The 27158-nt window shown below is 33.5% G+C and overlaps 1 protein-coding gene across 1 annotated transcript in view; it reads left to right on the top strand.

Annotated features, from left to right (window-relative positions):
- Nucleotides 1-27158, top strand: part of CDK13 (cyclin dependent kinase 13) — a 99958-nt gene that overhangs the window by 46326 nt on the left and 26474 nt on the right. Inside the window, 2 exon segments of the mRNA XM_079151748.1 lie at nt 15573-15762; nt 17024-17080. Coding sequence (XP_079007874.1) covers nt 15573-15762; nt 17024-17080 — 247 coding nt within the window.

Genomic DNA, 27158 nt, shown 5'->3' on the forward strand with positions numbered 1-27158 from the left:
GGTTTCTTTCCAGACTTTTTTATTTTTTAATTATTTATTAATTTTTTTGGTGCATACCAAGCATAAGCATTCATGGAGTATACCTTCCATTCTTGTGCATTATGTGGAGTTACACTGTTGCGTATTTATATATGAACATAGGAAAGTTATGTCTGGTTCATCCTGCTGTCTTTCCTATTCTTATCTCCCCCATTCCCCTGTCCAATCTGCTGAACCTCCACTCCCACCCCAACCCCCCCCCCACACACCTACTGTGAGTCAGCATCCACATATCAGAGAGAACATTTGACCTTTGTTTTTTTGGGATTGGCTTATTTCTTCACTTAGCATGATAGCCTCCAGTTCCATTCATTTACTGGCAAATGCCATAATTCTATTCTTCTTTATGGCTGAGTAATATACCAGTGTGTATGTGTACCATATTTTCTTTATCCATTCATCTTTTAAAGGGAACCTAGATTGGTTCTATAAGCTTAGCTATTGTGAATTGAGCCACTGTGAACAGTGATGTGGCTGCATCACCATAGTATGCTTGATATTAAGTCCTTTGGGTATATGCCAAGGAGTGGGATAACTGGGTCAAATGGTGGTTCCATTCCAAGTTTTCTGAGGAATCTCCATACTTTTGTCCAGAGTGGTTGCTCCATTTTGTAGTCCCACCAACAGTGGATGAGTATGCCATTTTCCCCACATCTCCATCAACATTTATTGTCCTTGTATTCTTGATAATTGCCATTCTGAGTGGGGTGAGTTGAAATCTCAGTATGGTTTTAATTTTCATTTCTCTAATTACTAGAGATGTTGAACATGTTTTCATATATTTGTTCACCATTTATATTTCTTCTGTGAAATGCCTGTTCACTTCCTTTGACCATTTATTGATTGGGTTATTTGGTGTTAAATTTTTTGAGTTTTTTATATATCCTGGAGATTAATGCTCTATTTGAGGTGCAGGTGGCAAAAATTTTTCTCACATTCTGCAGGCTCTTTCTTCATGTTCTTGATTATTTCCTTTGCTGTGAAGAAGCTTTTTAGTTTGATACAATCCCATTTATTGATTCTTGATTTTTACTTCTTGAGCTTTAGGAGTCTTGTTGAGGAATTTGATTCCTAAGCCAACATGATGGAGATTTGCGCATACTTTTTATTGTAGTAGACACAGGGTCTCTGGTCTAATGCCTAGGTCCTCAATCCACTTACAGTTGAGTTTTGTGCAGGGTGAGAGATAAGGGTCTAATTTCATTTTATTACATATGGATTTCCAGTTTTCCCAGCACCATTTGTTCAAGAGGCTATCTTTTCTCCAATGTATGCTTATGGTGCCTTTGTCTAGTGTGAGATAACTATGTATATGTGGGTTTGTGTTCTGTTCTGTACCATTGGTATTCATGTTTGCTTTGGGGCAAATACCATGCTGGTTTTGTTACTATAGCTGTGTAGTATAATTTAAGATCTAGTATTGTGATATCTCTTGCTTCAGTTTTCTTGCTGAGGATTGCTTTGGCTATTCTGGGCCTCTTATTTTTCCAAATGAATTTCATGACTGCTTTTCTGTTTCTATGAAGAATGTCATTGGAACCTTAATAGGAATTGCATTAAATCATTTATACTGCTTTTGGTAGTGTGGCCATTTTGACAATATTAATTCTGCCTATCCAAGAACATGGGATCTTTCCATCCTCTAAAGTCATCTTTAATTTCTTTCTTTAGTGTTCTGTAGTTTTCATTGTAGAGGTCTTTCACCTCTTTTGTTAGATTGATTCCCAAGTTTTTTTTTTGTTTTGTTTTGTTTTTTAGGCTATTGTGATTGAGATAATTTTCCTAATTTCTCTTTCACTTGATTCATTATTGATGTGTAGTAATGCAATTGATTTATGAGTGTTAATTTTGTATCCTGCTACTTTGCTGATTCATTTATTCCAGAAGTTTCCATTTATTCATTTATTCCAGGAGTTTTTTGGGTCTTCTAAATACTGAATCATGTCATTGAGCAAATAGGGATAGATAGAGTTCTTCTTTTCATATTTGTATCCCTTTAATTTCTTTCTTCCTACTAATTGCTCTGGCTAGCATTTCCTGGACTATTGAATAGAAGTGGTGAAAGAGGGCATTCCTGTCTTCTTCCAGTGTTTAGAAGGAATGGTTTCAGTTTTTCTCCATTTAGAAAGATGTTGACCTTTGGTTTACCATATATAACTTATATACAGTGCTGAGATATGACCCTATTATCCCTCATTTTTCTAGTGTTTTAAACATGAGTGGATGCTGAATTTTGTCAAATGCTTTTTCTGCATCTACTGAGATAATTACGTGATTCTTGTCATTAAGTCTATTGATGTGATAAATTACGTTTATTGATTTCAGAATGTTGAACCAACTTTGCATTCCTGGCCCACTTGATCATGATGTACTATCTTTTTAATATATTTTTGTATGTGATTTGCTCGAATTTTATTGAGAATTTTTGCATCTATATTCATCAGGCATATTGGTCTGAAATTTTGTTTCCTTGGTGAATGTTTGGTTTTGGTGTCAGGGTGATACTAGCTTCATAGAATGAATTTAGAAAGGTTCCCTGTTCTATTTTTGGAATAATTTGGGGAGGATTGGTGTTAGTTTTTCATTGAAGGTCTAATAGAACTCAGATGAGAACCCATCTGTTCCTTGATTTTGCTTTCTTGGTAGGCTTTTAATGGCGTCTTCAATTTCATTGTTTGAAATTTGTTTAAATTTTGTGGGTTTTTAAATTTTTATTTCTACAGTCTGCATTTTGATTCATTGTAACAAATGGGGTACAACTTTTCATTTCTATGATTATATACATTGTAGATTCACACCATTCATATAATCATACATATACATAGGGTAATAATGTCTGTCTCAGTCTACTATCTTTCCTTCCCACACCCCTCTCTTCCCATTTTCTTCTACACCATCCAAAATTCTTCCATTCTTCTCCCCCCTCCCCCCAAATTATGTATCGTCATCCACTTGCCAGAGAAAACATTTAGCCTTTGGTTTTTTGGTCCTGGCTTATTTCACTTAGCATGATATTCTCCAACTCCATCCATTTACCAGCAAATGCCATAATTTTATTCTGAGTAATATTCCATTGTGTGTATATATCACAGTTTCTTTATCCATTCGTCAATTGAAGAGCATCTAGGTTGGTTCCATAATCTATCGTGAATTGAGCAACTATGAACATTGATGTGGCTGCACCACTGGAGTATACTGATTTTAAGTCCTTTGGGTATAACCCAAGGAGTGGGATAGCTGGGTCAAATGGTGGGTCTATTCCAAGTTTTCTGAGGAATCTCCATACTGCTTTCCAGAGTGGCTGTACCAATTTACAACTCCATCAGCAATGTAGGAGTGTGCCTTTTTCCCACATCCACACCAATACTTATTATTGCTTGTGTTCTTTTTTCAAAAAAATATTTTTAGTTGTAGATGAACACAATGCCTTTATTTTATGTTTTTATTTATTTTTCTGTGGTGCTGAGGATCAAATCCAGTGCCTTACACATGCTAGGCAAGTACTCTGCCACTGAGCTACAAGCCCAGCCATTGTGTTCTTGATAATAGCCATTCTGATTGGAGTTAGGTGAAATCTTAAGGTGTTTTTGATATGCATTTCTCTAATTACTACAGATGATGAGCACTTTTTCATATATTTGTTGATCACCTGTATATCTTCTGTGAAGGGTCTGCCCAGTTCCTTAGCCCATTTATTGATTGGGTTCTTTGTATTTTTGGTGTAAAGTTTTTCAATTTCTTTATAAATTTTGCAGATTAGTGCTCTATCCAGAGTGTGTGTGGAAAAGATTTTCTTAGCCATACTTCCAAAGGCACTATACAGATTTAACACTATTCCAATTTAAATCCCAGTGACATTCTTCATAGAAACAGAGAAAGTAATCATGAAATTCATCAGGAAGAACAAAAGACCCAGAATAGCCAAAGCAATCCTGGGCAGGAAGAGTGATGCAGGAGGTATCACAATACCAGACCTTAAACTCTACTATAGGGCAATAGTAACAAAAACGGCTTGGTACTGGCACCAAAATAGACAGGTAGATCAATGGCACAGGATGGAAGACACAGAGACATACCCACATAAGTACAGTAATCTCATACTAGACAAAGGTGCCAAAAACTTACAAAGGATAAAAGATAGCCTCTTCAACAATGGTGCTGGGAAAACTGTAAATCCATATGCAATAAAATGAAATTAAACCCCTATCTCTCACCCTGTACAAAACTCAACTCAAAATGGATCAAGGATCTAGGAATTAGACCTGAGACCCTTCACCAAATAGAAGAAAAAGTAGGCCCAGTTCTTCATCATGTTGGCTTAGGACCGGACCTCCTTAACAAAACCCCCATAGCGCAAGAACTAAAAGCAAGACTCAATAAATGGGATGGATTCAAACTAAAAAGTTTTTTTCTCAGCAAAAGAAACAATGAATAATGTGAAAAGAGAGCCTACAGAGTGGGAGAAAATCTTTTCCACACACACTTCTGTGTTCTTTTGGTTCAATATGGGTAGGTCATATGTCTCTAGAAATTTGTTAGATTATTATTGATTTTTAGCTTCTGTTAACAGTGCTTTACCAAATATCATTCACTGTAAATCTTGGTGCGTTTTTTTGACACTTGTACAACTTATATTCCTAAAAGTGGAATTGCTATATTAAGTGATATAGCTTTTTTATGTTAATAGTCATAGCCAAATTAACATATAAAAGTTTATTCCAGTTGGTACTGTAGTAAAAATTTTGTACCTAATTAATGTCTTTTTTTTTTTTCATTTTTGTCCATCTAATAAGAGAATTAATACTTTTTTTACCATTTTTTAAGGTTTCTTTCTTTCTTTTTTTTTTTTTTTGCCATGTTTTTTTTTCTGTAATTGCCTGTTCCTCTGACATTTTTCAACTGATGTTAGGACTTTATTGAAAATATAGATCGATTTTGCAGGGTTGGGTGGTGTACTGGGGATTGAACTTGGGGGGCACTTGACCGTTGAGCCACATTCCCAGCCCTATTTTGTTTTTTATTCAGAGTTGCTTAGTGCCTCCATAAATTGCTGAGGCTAGCTTTGCACTCTAGATTCTCCTATCTAGGCCTCCCAAGCTGCTGGCATTACAGGTGTTCTTTTGTTATTCTTTCTGTGGTTGTGTCTGTTTGGTAGCTTTTTTTGAAGGATGGTAGTTTGTCTCAAGCTTAGGAAGCCAATCCACTGGAAATTTTCAAGAATGTTTTCCTGCAGTTTTTTAAAAAACTGGCATATTTACATTTTTTTCTATCTTACATTGTTCTGCCATCTTTTATCACATATTCTGAGGTCTCCTGTTTCATTGATGTTGTTGAATATCTTGGTACCGCTACTTCAAGAAATAGAACTAATAGAATATACATTTATACATGAAGAGATTTATTTTGAGGAATTGGGTTGCATGATTGTAGGGGCTGGCAAGTCTGAAATTTGTAATTTTACAGCCAGCCGGCTGTAAATTCTGGCATAAGTTAATGTTGGAACCTTGAATGCAAAGGTCGTCTGGAGGTAGAATTTTTTCCTCTTTGGTATACCTCAGTCTTTTTTCTTTTTCTCAGTTGATTCGATGAGTCCCACCCACATTAAGGAGGGCAATCTTTCGACTTCAAAGTCTACTGATTTAAATGTTGTTCATACAGGTTGGGTATCCCTTGTCTGAAATGCTTGGGATTAGAATATTTGGGATTTCAGATTTTTTTTGTTATTTTTGGAATATTTGCATATATGTAAATATATATAGACTTGGAGATGGAACCCCAGTCTAAACACAAAACTCATTTTGTCATATATACCTACACATGTAGCTTGAAATTAATTTTATGTACTACTTTTAGTGCACCCCCTTTCCCCCCCCCCCCCCCCCCCCAGTACTGGGGATTGAACCCAGGGACTTGTGTTTGTGAGACAAGCACTCTACCAACTGAGCTATATCCCCAGCCCCCTGCACCTATGTTTTGACTGTAACAAGTCACATGATGGCAGGTATGGCGTTTTCTACTTGTGTTGGTGCTCAGAAAGCTTCATATGTTTTAACATTTTGGATTTTGGATTTTTGGATTAGGGATGTTCAGTCTATGTTAAAGAACAACAACCTTTCAGAAGTCTGGACTAGTTTTACTCATCTAGCTGGGCACTGTAGCCTAGCCAAGTTGACCTTAAAATTAGCCACCACAAAGTAACTGAAGATCCAACTGATTACATACAGAAATCTTATTAACTTACAAGAGAAGCAGTCCAAAGATAGGGTAGCTTTAGAGCTGATTTGTTCAGTGGCATAAGGATCTCTTAAAGATCCATGTTCTGCCATAGTGTCTGCTTCATTCTCACTTGCTTGAAAGGGCAGATATTCTTATCTGGTGACAGAGCCTGGCTTAACATGGTTCTTTGAAATGTAAGAAGGCTTTTCTTTTAGGGACCTTTCTTGGTGCCTTATAGACCCAAATCTGCTTATGGCTAACATTTTTCTGTTTACAGAATGTCTTATGTCTCTAGGACAGTTGGAAACTGGAAGCCAAATGTGCTGGGTCATAAAGTTGGTGATTTAATGGTCACTTTTAATTTAGGATGTAGAAGGTTGCTAATATTCTCTTTTTCAACATTTTACCTTTTATTTCAGTGTATGTAATTATTATTTCTGCTCGACCATTGCTGGAGTAATGAAGAGTTTAAATTCAGTTTACCTGTAGATTTTCAGGCACCAAACTTGAACTTGCATATTTTGTGATCATTTTAGTGTATAATGGGATTGTCTAACAAATGTTATGCATTCATTAGGATTTGTTCATTTTTTCAAATATTTGAGTTATAGAAATTAAATGATTTTTGCACTTTCTAAAGCATTTTTGCTATTTGTCTCTGGCTTTAAATGAGTTTTCTTAAAGTGATTTGGGATTTTATATTATGTTCTAGATTGAATATAACCAGTAAACTTCCAACTTGCCTGAATTCATATTTTTATCACTTTGTTATTTCTGCAGTACTTTACAAAGATTTCCTTTATTGATATTTCCAAGCACCTTTACTTTTATTTTTAATACACCATAATGTTCATTCAATATATTTTATTGTGTAAGAAAAGCTAGACTTACCTGCTACTCCTAAAATGTTGGCACTGTTCACATTTGTCCCAGAGTGTAACTGAGGTTACACATGCTTCTCACTATACTTCCTATTCTGAAAGCAGTCTGTAGTATATGATAGCAATTTAATGAACCATTTATATTTAATCTAAAGAAAAGTTGCTTAAACATGTTGAGATGTTAAAATGATGACAATATGACTATAGATGAAATAAGTTGTAGGTAAAGTTTTAAAAAGCAATATAACTGAAAGATAAGATTAGTTCAAAAAATTAAAATATTATAAATTAATAGCCAGAAATCAGTTCATGTGAAACTTTTCAGAAATAATAATTTTGACTATTTAACTCAAGGTAATTCTCTTAGCCATAGATAGCTCAAAGAAAAATTATGAGAATATTACTAAAGCAGTGTATATGGTGATCACTGTGGAGGTTCCTCAAAAGACTAGGCATAGAACCATCATATGACCCAGCTATATCACTGTTTTGGTATTTATTCAAAAGAATTAAGGCAGGGATACACGCATACCCATTTTTATAGCAGCACAGTTCACAACAGCCAAGTTATGGTACCAGCTTAAGTGTCAGCATATGAATGAATAAATAAAATATGGTATAAAACATCTTGGAATTTTATTCAGCCATAAAGAAGAATTAAATTATGTTACTTGCAGGAATATGGATGGAACTTGAAAGCATTATGTTAAGCAAAATAAGCCAAACTCAGAAAGTCAAGGGTCATATGTTTTCTCTTACATGTGGAAACTAGAGAGAAAAAGAAAAAAACCTGGGAGTGAATTTCGTGGAAAACAGAAAGGAGGCCAAAGGAAGGGAGAGGAGAGGGAATGGAGAGGTTCTGGGGAATGAAATTGACCAAATTTTGCTGTGTGCATATACAGATAAGTCACAATGAATCCCACTATTATGCACCAATAAAATATTAATTTAAAAAATTACTAAAAATAAGAATCAACATTTTTCAGAAAATGAATTAGAAACTTTTAATAAATTGAATAGATAGTGCTTTATTTGATTTAAAGGAACATATAATGCTTACTGTGGGCCGGGCACTATTTTAAACTTTTCACAAAGGTAACTCTCATAATCCTCACAGCCATAGAATAGAGAAGGAAATGAAGTACAGGATATGTGCAAAATAGTGACTAAAAATCTTTCTCAAATGGATTATCATTTCAGTTTGTATGATTTTAATAGGATGTGAAAAATCTAATTATATACTATGATATATTTACAGGAAGGTATGTTTGAAACGCAAATTTTGAGACCAGGTACACACCTATTCTCATTCCCAGTTGTGGTGACATTGAGTAGATTCCTTTTCTTTGAACTTCTGTTGCATTTAATGTAGCAAGGGTATATTTCCTTATCCATCTAGCTCACTATCTTTGTTGGCTTTGGAGTCCTGAACTAGGAATGGAGACCCCAAGATGAAGAACCAGGAGCTTATGAGGTTTTCTGAGTTTGAAGCTTGAATGGCCAGAGGTTTCTTTGGACCTCTTCTTGGTAGAAGCACTTTTGGGTTTGAGATCATTGGTTTCAGGTTGGCAAAATGATCAGATCGTTCTCTTTTGCCATTTTAGGAATTAGTCTTTTTTAATTACTACCACCACTCTCAGCCACGATTTCTTACAATATGCAGTGTACGTGTATCTTTTTTGTTTACAACCACTAATACCAGTGAGAAAGGGAAGAGTGCAGGTTCCTTCCTTTTCAATGAATACTTATGCTTCCATCCTCTGCACAGGCTCTTTTTTCCCTCCTGTTTCTTCTGTCTTTGAACGTGACTTTGGGGTGAATAAAAATGCTGAAGTAAGATCCCAAAATAGTTTGAGAAGGAATTAGTAAATCTTTGTTGGGGACTTGTTAAATACCACACATTATTCTAGGTGCTGGGAAGCAGCAGTAAACTAGATAGAAAAGGTTCCTAACCTATGGTGTTTGTATTCTGTTAAGAAGATTGGAGCTGAGAGGTGTAGGGTTAAGGGAATAGAGGAAATAACTTTTTTGTTTGTCCCGACTTGAATAAAACCAGGGTTAAAGAAGAGTGGAGGAATATCCTGATTCCCCCTTCTGTGATATGTATGGCTTGGGGCCTCTTTAAATTGTCTTCCTTAAATTCTTTCTTTCTTTCTTTTTTTTTTTTTTTTAGACTAAGGATTTTCTTCTACCAAGACCAGGCCAGAGGTTTCTTTATTTATTTTTTTATGCAGTGCTGCTGAGGATCAAACCCAGTGCCTCACATGTACTAGGTGAACGCTGTGCCACTGAGCTACAGACCCAGCCCCTTAAATTATTTCTAATGCTGAATTTGAGAAAGAAGAGTTCTAATATAGCTTACACTTTATTTTTTGATTACGCATTTTTAAAAAGTAACTATTGGAGTTGTAAGGAATGATTTTCTAAGATTCTAGCCATGAAATTCATACCTCTTGATATTTTGTCCCTGTCAAACCTGCCTTAACCTTTGACTTTGGATTGATTACTTTTAAAAATACTAAACTTGCTGGAGAAAAATTATATAATCATGTCGGTTATTTTCTCCTCAGATTTATGGTCTACAAAGCATGAACTTCAGGGCTATTAGACCATCCTTTTGTCTTTTGGCAACTCCTTCTGTTCTACAAAGCAAAGGTTCCTATTCAGCTTCCTTTCCCTTTCTCTTAAATAGAAGACATTGCTTCATTTTCTGCAGAAAAAGTTACACTTACCAGATGAGAACTCACTTTCTCAACTTTTAACTTTACATGCACTTAACTTACTCTGTACCCATTTCACTCTTCTGCCTCAGAGAAAGTGATATTTTCCTTCCTATTTGAAGCTGATTCCTTCTAGTGTCTAGGAACTGTAGTATGGGTTATCTCTGCTGTGTTTTCACCTGTTACCCTCTCCTGTGGTGCTTCTTACTTTCAGCACTAAACCTACTCACATCTCTCCCATCTTAAAACAAAATAAACTTTCTGTAATTTGAATTTGCTTGTGAGTTGTTACTTTCTTTTTCCTTCCCCTTTGTTGTCAGACTTCATGAAAGAGCTATTGGGCTTGCTGTTTCTAATTTCTCACTTTGTCATTCATTTACTGGTTTTTCTGAATCTTCTCACTACTAATAAAGATAAAAATATTAATAATCTCTTGTCAAATCTGATAATAATGTCTCAGGTTTTTTTTTTTATTTGATATGAGCAGCATATATTATGTTTACTTGCTTCTTGAATCTTTTGGCTTTTCTGAAAGACCTTTTACTCAGATTTGCTTTCTTACTCTTTGGCTGTTGATTCTTAGTCTTGAATGAATAGTATCTAAGTTAATATATATAGTTACTAGAGTGGATAATTGAAAGTTGGTCTTTCACATCTTTTTCTTGAAATGGTGTTCTAAATTTAGCATTAGGAATAATCTTGCTGAAGAATTTTAAAACATTTTATTAAATTGAGCTAGTTTTGATTCATTGCTTTCCATATGTTTTGGTCATGTGTCAGATACTCTTTTGGAATCAGTAAAAATTGTTTCATTTCAAATCTGTACCACTGAATTTATTATTATTTATTATTATTGGTGGTGTAGTTTCTCCCTCCCATATATAGTCACTTGGAGAAGAAAATCAATAAAAGCAAATGCTATTATTCTTTTGGTTTTAAAATCAGTTCTTCTCAGGATTATGTTAATCAGCTTTTTGTCTCTGTGACCAAAATATTTGATAAGAACAACTTAGAGGAGGAAAGTTTATTTGGGACTTAGGGTTTCACAAGTTCAGTCCATGGTTGGCTGACTCCTTTGCTTTGGACCTAAGATGAGGCAGAACATGTGGGACCAGAGACAAGACATAGTCTAAGGGCATGTCCACAGTGGCTTGTTTCTTCCAGCAACATCCCACCTACCTACAGTTACCATCCAAATTATTAAACTACCAAATGGACTAATCCACTGAGGTTATAGCACCTCTGATCTAGTCATTGACTATAAAAGCTCTACCTCTGAACCTTGATGTATTGGGAATCATGTTTTCCAACCAAACTTTTTGGAGGACATTTGTAGATTCAAGTCATAACAAAGGTATTTTTCTCTGTGAAGAAATTTTTTGTTGTTGCCAAAGTATTTCAAGATTTGGATTCTTAATGTCTGTATTAATGGAGAAGACTAGTGGAGTTTCACTTGGTTCTATCTGGCTGTCTTACATTATCCTCCCATCCTTTACCTATAGTTCGCAGTCATAGAAGTGTCTTCCTTAAGTGCTAAGCAGGTGGGGAGAGTATTTGGTAGATAGCTACCATGTGTTTTCTAGATAACCTCATCTACCTCATTATTAAAACAAAGTGGTTTTCTTATTTGGGGTGGTGAGATAGGGATCAAAGCCAGGACCTGGAGCATGCTAGGCTAATAGTGCTTTATCACTGAGCTGTATATCCCCAGCCTCTCAAGAGAAAGAAATTCTGTGTTAAAGTACCATTTTAAAATTCTAATTTTTTTAACTCTTCCTCCTAAACTGTTAATGACCTTATCAATATCCATAAATTTTCTTCACTTCATCTACAAGGACCCTTTACTTTTCTGTTTTGCTTAAAACAGCCAAAACATGCTAGTAGAAGAGCAAAGAGTAGATTTAACTAGATTTCATAGACTTTTGCCATGATTGTCTTGTAGTTCAGAGCTTATCATATCACTTTCTCAGTTTTAATTTTAAAATGAAAACACTGGAAGAAAATTGGGAAATAATCTGGGTGATAAAATACTGTTGTACATAAAGTGGTAGCTGCTATTTTCTTCAAGATATTTTATTAATTTTTTTAAAAACAGATTTTTTTTTTCAATCTGGTTTCTCATCAGGCAGGTGATGCCATGTCATTTGGAACTTTTAAGAACAGTGCTTTTGAGAATTTTTAAGCACTTTTGAGAACACTGCTAGCTGGGTGTGGTGGCACACGCCTGTAATTCCATTAGCTTGGGAGCCCGAGACAGGAGGATCACAGGTTCAACACCAGCCTTAGCAGTTGAGCGAGGGCCTAAGCAACTCAGTAAGACCCTGTCTCTAAATAAAATACAAAAAAGGGCTGGGGATGTCGTTCAGTGGTTAAGTGCCCCTGAGTTCAATCCCCAGTACCCAAAACAACAACAACAACAGAAAAGTGTTGTTCAGTAGATACATGATGCTGACCATGTTTGTGTATGTTTAATTTTTTTAGAAATACCATTAAAATTAGTAAATGACAAGTGAAATTATTTTAACCCAAATATAAAGTTATTGAGATTTTATTTTTTTGTATTAAATCTTCAAAATCCACCGTGTATTAATACACTTAAAAACACCTCTCACCTTGCTGTAGCCCCAGTTCTATTGGTCAGTAGCCACATGTGACTATTGCTTTTCAATTAGACACTGTAGTCTTAAAATATAGCTTGATATTTGCCCTACTTTAAATTAGATACTTTATTCTGCATGTTTGGGACCACCTACTACCAATTTACTTCATATAACAACCTTGGGCTTTTTTTGATTTTGAGTATTTACCTTTGGTAGATTGAAGTTATTGCCTTTTATTTCTGAATAATAGTCTGTTGTGTGAATGAACTGTACGTTGTTTCTCCATTTACCTATTGAAGAATATTATGGTTGCTTCCAGATTATGACATTTATGAGCAAAGCTGCTATAAACATTCTTGTACAGGTTTTTTGTGGATGTAAGCTTTGGATAAATACCAAGGAGCACAATTGTTGGTTCATTTGGTAAGAGAATGATTAGTTTTGTAAGAAACTGCAAACTGTCTTCCAAAGTGACTGTTACCATTTGGCATCCCCATCAGCAACATGAGAGTTTCTGTTGCTTCATATCTTCATCAGCATTTGATGTTACTATTTTGGATTTTTGCACCTCTAAGACATGCAATGGGTACCTCCTTTTAATCTGCAATTCTCTGATGAAGTAATGTGGCGAGTCTTTTTATATTTTATTTGCCATTTGTATATCTTCTTCGGTAAAGTTATCTGTTCAGATCTTTTGCCCATTTTTTAATTGAGCTGTTTTCTTATTTTAAGGTTTTAAAAATTCTTCAGATATATTGCATACCAATCTTTATCAGATTTGCATTTTGTGAAGATTTCCTTCTAGTTTGTGACTTGTCTTTCCATTCTCCTAATGAGGCTTTTCAAAGAGAGAAGTTTCAAATTTTAACAATGTATAACTTAATTTCCTCTTTCACATATTGTGATTTTAGTGTTGTATCTAAAATCATCATGAAACCTAAAATCCATCTGGGTTTATTCCTGTGTAATCTTATAGGAGTTTAGTTTTTATTTTATCTTTAGTTCTATAATTTTTTAAAATAAATTTTGTGAAAGATATAAAATCTATGTGTAGAATCATTTTTGTTTGAATTTTGATGTCCTCTTGTTTCAGCAGCATTTGTGGAGAGACAGTCCTTTCTCCATTGAAATGCCTTTTTGCTTCTTTGTCCAAGATAAACTATTTTTTTAGGATCTGTTTTCATATTTTCTACTTACCTGTTTTTCACTGCTATCACATTGTATAGATTACTCTAGCTTGATAGAATCAGTTCTCTAACTTTATTTTCCTTCAGTTTTTTTTTTTTTTTTTTTTGCCATCCATACAAGCTTATCTGCAGAATAACTTGCTGGGATTTTGATTGGGAAGAACTGACACCTTGACAAATTGAGTATTTCTGTCATACACCTGAAATGTTTTTCCACTTATTTATGTCTTTGATTTTTTTCCATTAGAATTTTATACTTTTCATCATATAGATGTTATACATGGTTTTAATTTAAAATTTTGTTTGTTCATTGTTGGTATATAAGAAAGCATCTGTGATTTGGTGTCTGCCATTAATTTAGGGACATTTTCTATCATTGCTCCAAATATTTCTTGTGTTTCCTTCTCATATAACTCCTCTTGTAATTATTTATTGGATACTTCATTCTTTTTTCTCTTTGAATGTCATTTTGGAAGTCCCTGTTGACTATCTTCAAGCTCATTGATTTTTTTAAACATATATATATATATATATATATATATATATATATATTTAGTTGTAGATGGACACAATACCTTTTATTTTATTGATTTATTTTTATGTGGTGCTGAGAATTGGATCCAGTGCCTCACATGTGCTAGGCAAGTACTCTACCACTGAGTTACAACCCCAGCCCCAAGCTCTTTGATTCTTTGGCTAAGTGTGGTATAGTTATGAGTCTGTCAGTGGCATTCTTTATTTCTGTTAATGTTTTTGATTTTGAACATTTCCTTTTGATTCTTTATCTTAGATTTTCTAGTTCTCTACTTATGGTACCCATCTCCTCTTGCAAGTTGTCTACTTTTTTTTCCCACTAGAACTCAGTATATTAATCATAGTTTTAAAAAGTTCCTGTATGTCTGCTATTTTTTAAGTTTGACTCTGGTGCTTCCTTTGTTTTCTTAGACTATTTTAACATATCTTCTAAGTTTTGATTGAAAGCTCTATATGATATATGTGATTTGAAGGAACTAAGGTAAATAGGCCTTTAGTGTAAGGCTTCTTCTGAACAGAGTTAGTAATAATGAAGGTTTTTGTCTTGTGTACAACACCTGGCATTTTCTTACTAAATGTGATACTGGCTTTAGGTTTCAGAGAAGTACCATGTGAAGAAAGAATCTTTCTGTTGGACATTTACTGAGAGTTATTTTGCTGTTTTTAATTAGGATCTGATTATGAGCTATGATCCGTTACTTGTCATGATGTTAAGAGTTTTTCTGTTTTCACAGATAGTTGTAATGTCTTTTGTTAGCTTTTCCATTCTTGAATTGCTAAATGAAGCTTAAACTTGATCATAGTATTCTCTATAAAGCTTTGGATTCAACTTGTGCAAGTTTTAAGGTTTTTAATCTCTAATCAGTACAGTTGTATGGCTTATGTGTTTATACTAAGTGCTATTTTATGTTTTGGTTGCAGAATTACATTGGTTTTATAAAATAAAGTTGTAACTTCTATGTTTTCAAGTACTCTGGAGTTGTACAAACAAAGTATATGTTTATTGAAAGCTTAACAATCTAAAGTTCATCTGGGACCACTCCCCTTTTTACTAAAAGCAGTTGTTTTAGCAACTCTTCACTTTTATTTGGTGAACTTTACTGACTTTTTAGCCCCTTTGAGACAATTTATCTAAAACGGTTAACAGTTTATTTTACATTAATCATACTCATCAATTAATTTTTATCATAAGTTTTCTTTAGGAAAAAAACTAGTTTGTATATTTCATTGATTCTGCATTCTGAGAGAAAGTTGAATGTGATTAAAGTGACAGAGTAGCACTTTTCAAAGATTAATTCCCACCTACCACCAGTATTTTATTGTTACAAATTGTATGGGTAGAAGAGTTATTATAAAATTAGAAGTCTTTAATTTAATAATTATTCTCATTCTTAGGTGCATTTTATCTGGTGTTTGAATATATGGACCATGATCTGATGGGACTTCTGGAATCAGGCTTGGTTCATTTTAATGAAAATCACATAAAGTCATTCATGAGACAGCTCATGGAAGGTCTGGATTATTGTCATAAGAAGAACTTTTTGCATAGAGATATTAAATGTTCAAATATCCTTCTAAATAATAGGTATGGATTTGAGTTTGATACATATATTTAAAGTAAGTGTTATAAACTATATACCTTGATTTTATAAAAAGTGTTTCAAAGTAGTTCATTGCCTCAGACTATTTTAATGTACATGACAGCTCTGGGCTACCTCTAAAGTTGTGTCAGATATATAAAATTAATTTCCAGTAATAGTCTGTAATGTACATATAATAGTAGTTACTTTCTTAAAATATTATGAATGAGTCTTCTAATAATTACTGTTGGCTTTCAGCTTTACAAAAAGGTTTTTTGAATCTTTTTAAACATTTGTTTTAGATGTTTTAAAACATTTAAACAGTTTTAAAGTGAATTTTTGAAGTGTGTATGAAGCTTATGTTAACTATTTCAGTAACTGCATAACCTCAGCTCTGGTAGTTCTCTTGTAATTGCTACTGTTATAATTGCTACTGTTTGTTAGTATAAATGAGACAGGCCTCGTCATGGTTTTAATTAATAGGAAATATTCTGTGTTCTTAGCCCCACTTAGAGCTAGAAAATTAAACAAATTTGAAATGATTTGACATTTCTTGAGCATTATGGACTTGAAAGAGTTGTCTTATTCCTAAATAATGAAAATTCTCACTTATTTTCATTGAAGTATACTATTCTAAACACAAACTGAATAGTACCTAAGTTACCATTATACTAGTCCTATTATAATAATGACAGTAATAATAGTAGTAGAGTAATTCTTTGATACCCATGGGAGATTGGTTTTAGGAACTTCTTCCCCTCTACCTAAATCTGTAGATGCTCATGTTCCTTGTATTTAAAATGGTATAGAATTTGCACATAACTAGTACATCTTTCCATATACTATAAATCATCTCCAGATTATTTATAATACCTAATGCTTAGTAAAAGTTCATGTAAATAGTTGATATTTGCTATTATTTAGGGAATAACAATAAGAAAAAGAGGTCTGTTTAGTACAGATGCAATTTTTCCCAAAATATTTTTAATCTGCAATTGGTTGAATCTGCAGATTCAGAACTCATAGCTGTGGATGGACGCCTCAACTACTATAATAATAGCAACTGAAACTGTTTAAAGAAAAGTACTATTTGTCACTTGGTGAATTTTGCTGCTACTTGACTTTTCTTGTAAGATCTTGGAGTATATTGCAGTATAATCAAAGTTAATGTGTCTTTTTGATTAGTTAAAGGAATAGAGTATGAATATAAATTGTCAATTCAGAGCAGAATAACAACTTTTGTTCATTTTTTCTTATTTCCACCAGAGGGCAGATAAAGCTTGCTGATTTTGGACTTGCCCGTTTGTATAGCTCCGAAGAAAGGTAAGAATACTTTCAAATGAACATTGCAGACACTAAAGTCTACTTTTAGAATCTGTACAATAAGGATCAATAAGAATTGATACATTTTTTAAAAGTGACATTAACTTTTCATGTTTAAATATACAAAATAATGACACTTTATACCATATTGGATTACCTACTTTAATTATAAAATTTTATGTATTCAATTTAAAAATAATCGATTTTTGGCATAGGTAAATATAGTTTCTGTTAAAACATACAATTATAAATACAACTGAAATTTAATTTCACAGAATTTAAAAAATTCACGCTTAGGTTTCTGATGCAGATCCAGACATTAAGAATGTTGTTCTTAATTTTTGTAATTTGTAAGAAACCTTAGTGTATGTTTTTAAAATTATACATTTAAAACTTTTTTTCTTTTTTGCGGGGGTGGTGCTAGGGATTGAACACAGGGTCATACATGCTAGACATGTGCTCTACCACTGAGCTTACACTCCAACTGACCAGTGTTGTTTTAAATTATTGTTTTAGACTTCGTGTGTGTGTGTGTGTGTGTGTGTGTGTGTGTTGTTATATCTGCAGTTGTGTTTGTCTTTTTGTTTGTTTTTTCATTGTTTTGGTAATTCCTTGGAACTCTTTATTTAAGCTAATTATTGTGAGGAAGTTATATATGTAAAATATTAAAAAGGTGGAGTTTCTGTGGCTGAAGATGGGGTATTGTATCTAACTTGATTTCCTCTGTGCCTGGTGGTAGTGAAATATGACTTGCCTTGTTAGAATCAATATGGAATTTCAAAATAAAGTAATTTTGTGAAATAGCAGATTTTATGCAAATAAATCTGAAATTAACTGAATTCGTAAGTATCTAGTCAGTTTAGCTCATTCCTGTGTTTACTTTTGGATTTATTGATATATAAATATATCTTTGTATTTAAATTTTTTATGGCAATTCTGTCATTTCTTCAGTGTCATCTTTTAATAATAATGAAACATAAAATTGGAATTCTTAGAAATAGGCGTTTGCTTTCAGTGAATCTGCCAGTTTTTGGTTAGTTGAGGAAATAAAAATTCTTTTGTTTGAATTTTTCAGAGTGAAAAATCTGTTTAATCTTGCAGTGCCTGTGACATCATTGTAAAAAATCTTTTCATTGTTTATTATTCTAGAGTAAAGGTTTTCAAATGGTGTGTTTTGGATCTGAGAGTTCCTAGAAACCTCTCAGACAGAATTTTGTGGACAGAGTTGCAATTGGATAGGGCTCTAGTCCTCTATACCTACTTTTATTAATCATTCTCTTTTTATTTTACCTACTGTACACTCACAACATTTGAAGAAAGGATTGTATCTTTTTTTTTGGTGTGTATGTGTGTGTGTCAAGAAACTTAGCCTAAAAAGCTAATGCTCCTCATTTTGTATTTGAGAAAACTAAGACCCAGATAGGATTGAATGACTCTCTTTTAAAAAAATTGTTTTTAATTGGCATGTGAAAATTGTGTATGTTTATTTGTACAATTTGTAATTTTAAAATATATGTACATTGTGGAATGCCTAAATGAGCTAAGGAACATGTGTCACCTCATGGTTTTTCTGTTTGTTTTTAGTTTTGGTAAGAATACTTAACATCTACTCTCAGCAGTTTTCAAGATTATAATACATTGCTATTAACTATATTCACCATGTTGTCCAATAGGTCTCTTGAAACTTATTTCTCCCATTTCACTGAAATTTTATATTCTTTGACCAACCCTCAACCCCAACCCCAGCCCTGGTAACCACCATGTATTTTGTACTTCTATGAGTTCAACTCTTTAAGATTCTGCTTATAAGATATCACGTAATCTTTGGTCCCCTCCCCCCCAACTGGCTTATTTCACTTAACAATAATGTCCTTCAGTTTGTTTTATCTCTGTTATCATAAATGATGGGATTTCCTTCTTTCTATTAAGTAGAAGAGTATTCCATTGTGCATATATGTACCACGTTTTCTTTAACCATTCATCTGTTGATGAACACTTAATTGATTCCATGTCTTTGCTGTTGTTAAGGATTGAATGACTAAAACTCAAAAGATATTGGCAAAGTCAAGGATGTGCAAGGTTTTCTGCTTCCAGTTTTTTCTTATGCCCATCATGTATAATAATGCCCTTTTTTAGAAAATGAAAAGCTAATCTTAATGTGTACTTAATCTGAAACATAATTTGCATGACATAATTTTAAGTGACTAAATATCTGTGCATTTTCTTTTGGGGTCATTTTAGTTAATTAAGGATTTTGTTTGCTTTACTGGTTGAGATTTCACTGTAGTTATATTTTCCTTAGTACAAGTATATGTTTGTCATAACATGAGTATAAATCTCATTGTTTTTATTTTCTTATTACGTTTCAGTGACGATGGGAAACACCTAATTGCCATTTGTTCCATCCAATCAGTTCTTTTCATGCAGATATCTGTGCACATAATTTGGAATAGATTTATTCCAGAAAATTTACTATTAAACCATATTTTGTACATCTCTATTTTCCCACTGATTTCCATTTTAAAATGCAGTGTTGATTTCCAGTGAAGTGTTAGAAGTGTGACAGTTCACTGGACCATGTTTCTCTATTACCCTGTTGGATTCATGGAGGAAATTTGAGTTTAGAAAAGCAGGAAATTTAAGATCCTTTATTTTGCATCTGCAGGTATTGTAAACTGAATTTTTCTGGTCACTGAAATTTAAAAGAGAAATAATTGATGTTGTTTAATAAGCAAATGTCTTATTCTTAATTAAGGGGTTTATATACACCTTTAAATTGCCCCCCTCTTTTAAAGATAACAGTTAATCTCTTTAAAATCCATTGAAGAAATAAGCTTATTTTTATAGAATGCCTTCAAAATATATATTGTTCCAGTGAATCTTAATAATACTCTGATTTTAAAAGAAACCTACCTTTACAAATGTATTTTTCAGATATTTCTTAAAACATGCAAAGGGTTTTTTTTTTTTCATTCATAATTTTACTTTGTTGTTATAATCAGAAAGCAGGGCAAAACTTTACTGTAATATACCTATGCACATTTTAAGTTACTTTGAAATATTTTCTAATTAGCTCCAATAGATAACTGAAGTGTTTAAAAATTTAGTGTAATGTTTTTCATTTCAAAACAGAGCAGATTCCAGCCTGTTACTATAATAGCATCAACCCCAACTCTCATTTAATTTTTGATATGCCTTTTTGTTTTAAATGTGAGAAAAACTGGATAGAATTACAGCTAGTACTTGAGGTCTGTGATCAGTATGGACCTCCCTGTTACATGTTCTATAATAGAAGAAATAAAGAGAATCACTAGTTTAAAGTTAGAGAGGTGGGTGGTGGGAAGTGTTGTTTTTAAACCGGAATTATTTCCTCATTTCCAATATCAGTATTTACACTTTATTCTGTTCAGCATCGGAAACCGTAGAACTTTGTAACTTATGTTTCAGTACTATTTTAAGTGTAACTTTTCCAGAGACTTTGAGCCACAGCATATCTCCTTTTCTGAGTTTTTATTAGCAAGTTATAGGTACAATGTTTTACCAAATGGTGGAGTTCTTCTGTGTGTGCGTGTTTGTCTCCCATATGTATAAATTAAAATTAACTTCATTTTCTAGAGAAGAAATTATAAAGTTTACTTTTTTGATTCAAGAAACAAAATTCACATCCTTAAATTAGGAAATGTTTGGTTCTAGTCTTGGCATTGCTATTTAATCTGTTGTGGACTCTTGGTCAAATTACTTAACCTCTCCGAGCCTCATTATTCTCAATTTTAGTATTTAAAATCTCCAAAATCCTGGCATGGGGGTTAACTCAGTGATAGAGCACTTATCTAGCATGCGTGAGACCCTAGCTTCAGTTATCAGTACTGCAAAAAGTAAAATCTCCAAATCCCTTACTTATATAGTTTTGAAAAGCATCTTTTATGGTTCTGAAAATTGTGGTCAAAATAAAATAGGTTCTTGAACAGTAAACAGTTTACTGCATTTCTGCATGAGGGAGAGAGAAGGGGTAAGTAAAAGAGTCTTGCAGTTATAAAACACTAATTTACCAATACCACTCTCCCCACACACTGTTTTGCAGGCAATATCACCATCTAGTGGCCTTCCAAAAAATTGCAATTAAAAGCAAAACTACATTTTCTCAAAGCTCTTATTGGGAAAGACAGTAGGACCTTTTGATACTCGTCAAAAGACTAGATGAAAATACTCAACATTAAAATTGCTTTCTAAACTCTAGTCATTATTGCTGTGTCCTTGTCACTCAATCTATAATTGTGTCATTTTTAAGGCAGACCATGTGAATACTTTTGTGGGTCTTTTGTTTTTTGTCTTGTTATGTGGTGCTGGGGATCGGACCCAGGGCCTCATGTATGCTAGGCAAGTGCACTACCACTAAGTATGCATTCCTGTCCCTATTTTTGTGTTTTATATGCCCTGGAACATCAGATTCACATGTATTCACAGTAAATGCCTCATTAATTCTGATCCAGGAGAAAGCCATCCCAATCTGGTATAGATCAGTACAGGGAATTGTTGGGATTTCAGGTAATAAAGAAGCATTGGATGAGAACCATGTTGTCATAAAAGATTACTATGTAATAAATGACAAAAAATAATGCAACTAAACAAGCTTCAGAAATGGAAATTTTCATTTAGATCATTGATTTAATTGGATAATCAAAATTAAATTGTTCTTTTGATTCAGATATAGTAATCTACGTTTTTGATCATATAAAATGGAAAAGGCAATTTATTTCTTTTGGAGGACAGTGTTGCCCCATCCACATGTTGGGAAAGTCTCATCCATATTCTTAATTGCTGGACACTTACAAATCTAAATTTCAAGCCTTGATCTTTTTTTCGATTTCAAAACCATTGTGTTTGCTATATCCACCTGGATGATCTGGGGTATTTTAAATTAAAACTTTGCTTCAAAACCACTCTGCCCATTCCCATAAAAAAGTATGCTTCTTTCTTTTATCCTATTTTAGTTAAAGTTATCTAGTCACTCTCACAGGTAGGTCTCATATGATCCTTGTAAATAGAATTCAGTTGGCTTTCCAACCTCTTTGTCCCTAATGTTCTTTTTACCCACTGGCATCCCCAGCACTCCAGATAGTAATGATGTTGAACTGTTTGCAGTTCCCTAAGCATACTGTGCTCTGAAATGCCTTTGTCACTCTCTAAGACTTTTCGTATTGTGTTGTACCTCTATTGCCTCAGCCTGCAAATTTGATTTTTTCCTTCAGTGTGCAGTTCAGATGTTACATCCTTTAAAATCTGCTATGAATCACACAGGTGTCATTGGATGCATCTTCCTTTATTTGTTCAGATTATATTACTTATTGTTCTGTGTAATACTTATAGTATATTTTGTAATTTATATCTGTATTACTTTCCAGATTTTAGGACTCTAAACACTACAGCCATGGTTTGTTTTATTACACTCACCATGCTTAGGTAGTACAGTATCCAGCTCAGTGTTTCAACAAATATTAGTTATTTATAAAAATTTAAATATTTTAATAAATATTTAAAAAGAAAGGCAAAGGAGGTAACAAACTTAAAGTGTTTGTGTGTGGTACCTTATTATGTATAGTCCCCCTTTCACGAGAATTATTTTAAGAGAATGTCCTCTGAGATGGGTGATGTAGGTTTCATTATTCTTAGGCACACGTTAGAGGAAACTGAAGTTTAGAAAACATTTGAATTATCACCCAACCAACACAGCAGTAGAATGAGGAATTAAACTGAGGTCTTTTGAAAGAAAGATGATTAATTTTCATTATAGTGTAGTGCTTCTCTGGTAAGACTCTGGATCCAGCCTTCATTATCTAAAAGTATCTTCCAGGAAGAGTGCCTGCCTTAGGGGCATATCAGATCAACTTTATAAGGTACCATTAGGCTAATGACCATTTCTGGAATTCTTTGGTAGCAAAGGGTCTGCTGAATTTTACTTTCTCTGCTTTCTGACTTTCCATATGTAATGTTTTATTTTTGTTAAATGAGACATGTTTTAGTTTTAGTCTTCTAGCAACTTGGCAAGTTGTATGTTATTTCTGAGTCTTATTGAATTCCATTGTATTTTAATCAGCTTTAAATATCTAATGAGAAATCTATAAATAATACATTTTGATAGCATCATTATTTAAAATTACGTGACATTTCCCTTGAAGGTTTTTTTTTTTTTTAACTTATCTAGTTGATAAAATGAAGCAGCTTACTTTTTTGTGGGGAGGTTTACTGGAAATTGAATCCACTGAGCCACATCCCTAGCCCTTTTTGATATTTTATTTAGAGACAAGATCTCACTGAGTAGCTTAGGGCCTGGCTAAGTTGCTGAGACTGACTTTGAAGGCACAAACCTGCATCAGCCTCCCTAGCCACTGAGATTCGAGGCATGTGCTACCAAGTCCCAGCTTCATTTTTGCCATCTAATCTTCTGTTTTTCTAATATAAATAGAGGATGTGTGGGTGTGTTTTGCTATGTGATATTAATTTATTGCTTGTAATTTATCTTTAATTATAGAAATAAATTGGAGTGGTTCTTTCATACTTTCATAGTCTATTTTTTTGAAGTGTATGTAATGCCTAAAAACCTATCTCTTCAATAGGTATTTATTTGTTGTGAAAATACTAGGTAAAGAATGTAAATATTTTTAATTTGTGAAAATAAAAAGAATCATGTATGTGTTGTCACATCCGTTTGCTTATATTTTTTTGTGATCTTTAGGATGTTGGCAATTGGGAGGCTAAACTTAGAAGACCCAAGTTTGGAATGTTCATTTTTGAGGATTCTGTTTTCATTTATTTACTTTTGGATAATATGTTTTCATATCATAACAATGTATTAATTTTCCTGGGATTTAGATTTTCTGGCTTCAAAACATAATGTCAGTCTGTTCACTTTTGTCTTTACATTTGTAAACACAATATCCTGATCATAACATGAATATTTTCTTGATAGTACTATAAACTATTGAATGGGCACAAAATTGGCCCCATTGTCTTCTAACTCCACTTACCTTGAAATTTGCTTTTGAGTGTAGTCATTCTGTCTGCGTACTTTCTCAGTGTTTGCTCTGGAAAGTGAGGTATTCTACCTATTTTGCATAGCTTTTGAATAAGTCATCATGAGTATTTTTTAAACCAGTTTATTGAAAACATTTGAAGCATAACTCCACGAACTTCTGAAACATTATCTTGCCAGTTATTTGCTCTACCTTGGCTTTATCTTATTGCTCTAGAAAATGTGCATTTACTTAGCTATTTTAGGGAACCAAAGGTTCGATATGATTGGCTCATGAACCAAATAAATTGTTTTATGGATCTTCTGTGGATATTCACTAGAAGGAAGTAATGTATACTAAAATTGTAACACATTAACATATCTTATACTGTCATTTTCACTGTACTTTGGAAAGGGAATTGGTCTTCTAAATCTGGAAACAAGGACAACCAGTTAGAAAAATTTTGCAGTAAATTTAGATAGGATGATTCTGGCTGAAACTGGGGAATGGACATAAATATCAGAGGTAAATTTTGTCGTAAGGATATAATGGAGAATTATTAGAACTTGGTGATTGAATATGTGTTGTGACAGCCCTGTTTCCACTCTTACTGTTTCGCCATACCAAGTGTATAAATAAATGGTTTATTAGTTAGGATAGGCTAAGCCTATTTTAACAAAAAGAACCTCAAAATTTAGTGGTCTAAAGAATGAGAAATTTATATGTATTTCTCACTTAGTAATATCAAATGATTGTTGCTTACCCAGTCTACCATTAATATTTAACCATAACATCAGGTCAAATGGTGATTGTTCCAGTTAGTGATCCAGGAAACCAGGTTGGATGATCTGCCATCACCTCCAAATGCCTTTGAAGGCTGTTGTCAGAAGTAAGAAAATAGGGAGAAATGTTATGATGAGCCAGGCCTAGAAATGGCACTTACCACATGTATTCCCGTTCCATTGGAGAGCACTTGTCATATGACCACATCTCAGTACAGTGATCCTGGGAAATGTAGCATAGCTGGGCAGCTGCCATAGAATAAAGGAATAACAGATTTGAGAGGACATCTATCATTCTCTGCTACAAATGGTGATGCTGTTTGCAGGAAACAGGAAGAGAGAAGCAATTTGCAGCAAAAGGTAATAAATTTACTTTTGGATGTGTTTTGATGTAGGTACTTATAGGACTTGTAAATCTGCATGCATAATAAGAACAGACAAGTGATCTTAATAAGATTACCACATCAATTGGAAAAAAATTAGTCTCGCTTTTCTGTAACAATATGATAATTCAGGGATTTAAAAGTTATTTTTCTTAGGAAAACAATTGGAAATAGAGAAGAAAAAGCCATGCAAAAATGATTATATTAATTTGTTATGTGGTTTTGGCATGTTAGTCAATTAAAGGTGTTAATAAGTGTTTATGCCAGACATGAACCCAAATAATACCTATTGGCTAGATATTAGAATTGGACTCATTTATATGGTGATGAGGGAATTTTTGAAAGTATGGAGCAAGGGAAATGATTTAAAATATTAAATAGTAAGTATTACAAAGCAAACAAAGTAATGACTGTACGACCTATATAGGAATGATGGTGGTAGCTGGGATAATTTTCACTGCGACGGCAAGTTTAGGATAGACCTCTTTAAGGGAGTAAATTGGAGGAAAGACCTGAGTGATGAGAATAAAAAACTTAAAGAAGACCTGGACAAAGATCATACCAGTAGAAAAGTAGGAACTGAGCAAATGGATAGCCTGGAACAGACTTGCAAGGTTTAAAAGTCAACAGAATGCCCAGCATGATAATCGGTGGTGAGGTCTGGAGTGTACAATGTTATTGAATGAAGTGAATTTTATTTTGTTGCAATGGGAAATCACTGGACAGTTTTAAGCAAGTAGATGATAAGATCTGGTTTTATGCTTTAAAGACAGCAGTAACAAAAAGTTTTAAAAGAAGTGAGGGAGGAAGGTTAGGGATGAAGGGAAGAAGCCAGTGAGGGTATTGCTGCAGTGGTATCAGTGAAATGATAGTAATGACTGATTGAGAGTGTAGCTGTTGAAATTGTGTAGAATTATTGGATTTAGGATTTGAGGAAAAGAGGGATCAAGAATGACTCTTGGATTTTTGGCCACAGAAGCTAGATAGGTTAATAAAAAGATATCCTAGATTTCCTTTATATATAGTTAGCTGTGACTCTTCTTATGTGTCTCAAAAAACACTATAAATTATAATGTAAAAGAAACCAGTATAGACTTTGTTGCATGTGTTGTGAGGAAAATTAAAGCATTTTAGAGCTAGCTTAGGTATAGTCTTTTATATGATTCTTTTTTCCTTTTTATACAGTGATCTTGAAAGCCCTAAGGTAGTGAAGACCATAACCATATTTCATCTCCCCTTTCCCTCTCCTCCAGTCTCTGGAATTCCTAGGAATTCAAACTAATAGAAAGTCTATAACAGAAACTAGTGTTCAGAAATATTTGGAAAAGCCATTGGTTGGTGTGTGTGTGTGTGTGTGTGTGTGTGTGCGTGCGCGTATACACACACACATACATATATAAATATGTTTGCTGTACACTTAGAAGTATATTTCATCTCATTTGGCATTCAATCATTTTTGAAAATGAACTCTTCTGAACTTGATGAGGTCATTAAAATTTAAACTAGTTTTAATTGCCAAAGATGACTATGAAAGTATTTCCTGAAGCTTGATATATAATGTATAGAATGATCTTTTATTTAAATATTCCTCTTTAATACAATTTTACCTGAACTTGTAGTTTCTCAAATTCAGCCTACCTTTTGTGTAAAAATAAATAAAAATTAATTATTTACAGATAGATTTATATTAATTTAAACATTTTAGACTTAGCTGTTCAGTTGTATTTTCATAACATGACTCTAACTTTTACATGCTTATAGACCCTTGAAATATCTTAAAAAGTAGTCTTCATGATATTCACAAGTTTTGTTCTCCTCTCATCCAGCTAATTTACTTATGTAATGTCACCTAAAGTTGCAGGGCCATATACATTAAGGTCCCTGCCCTGTGTCTGGCCTTGTT

Source organism: Sciurus vulgaris (assembly GCF_902686455.1).
Source record: "Sciurus vulgaris genome assembly, chromosome: 8".
NCBI classification, from domain to species: domain Eukaryota; kingdom Metazoa; phylum Chordata; class Mammalia; order Rodentia; family Sciuridae; genus Sciurus; species Sciurus vulgaris.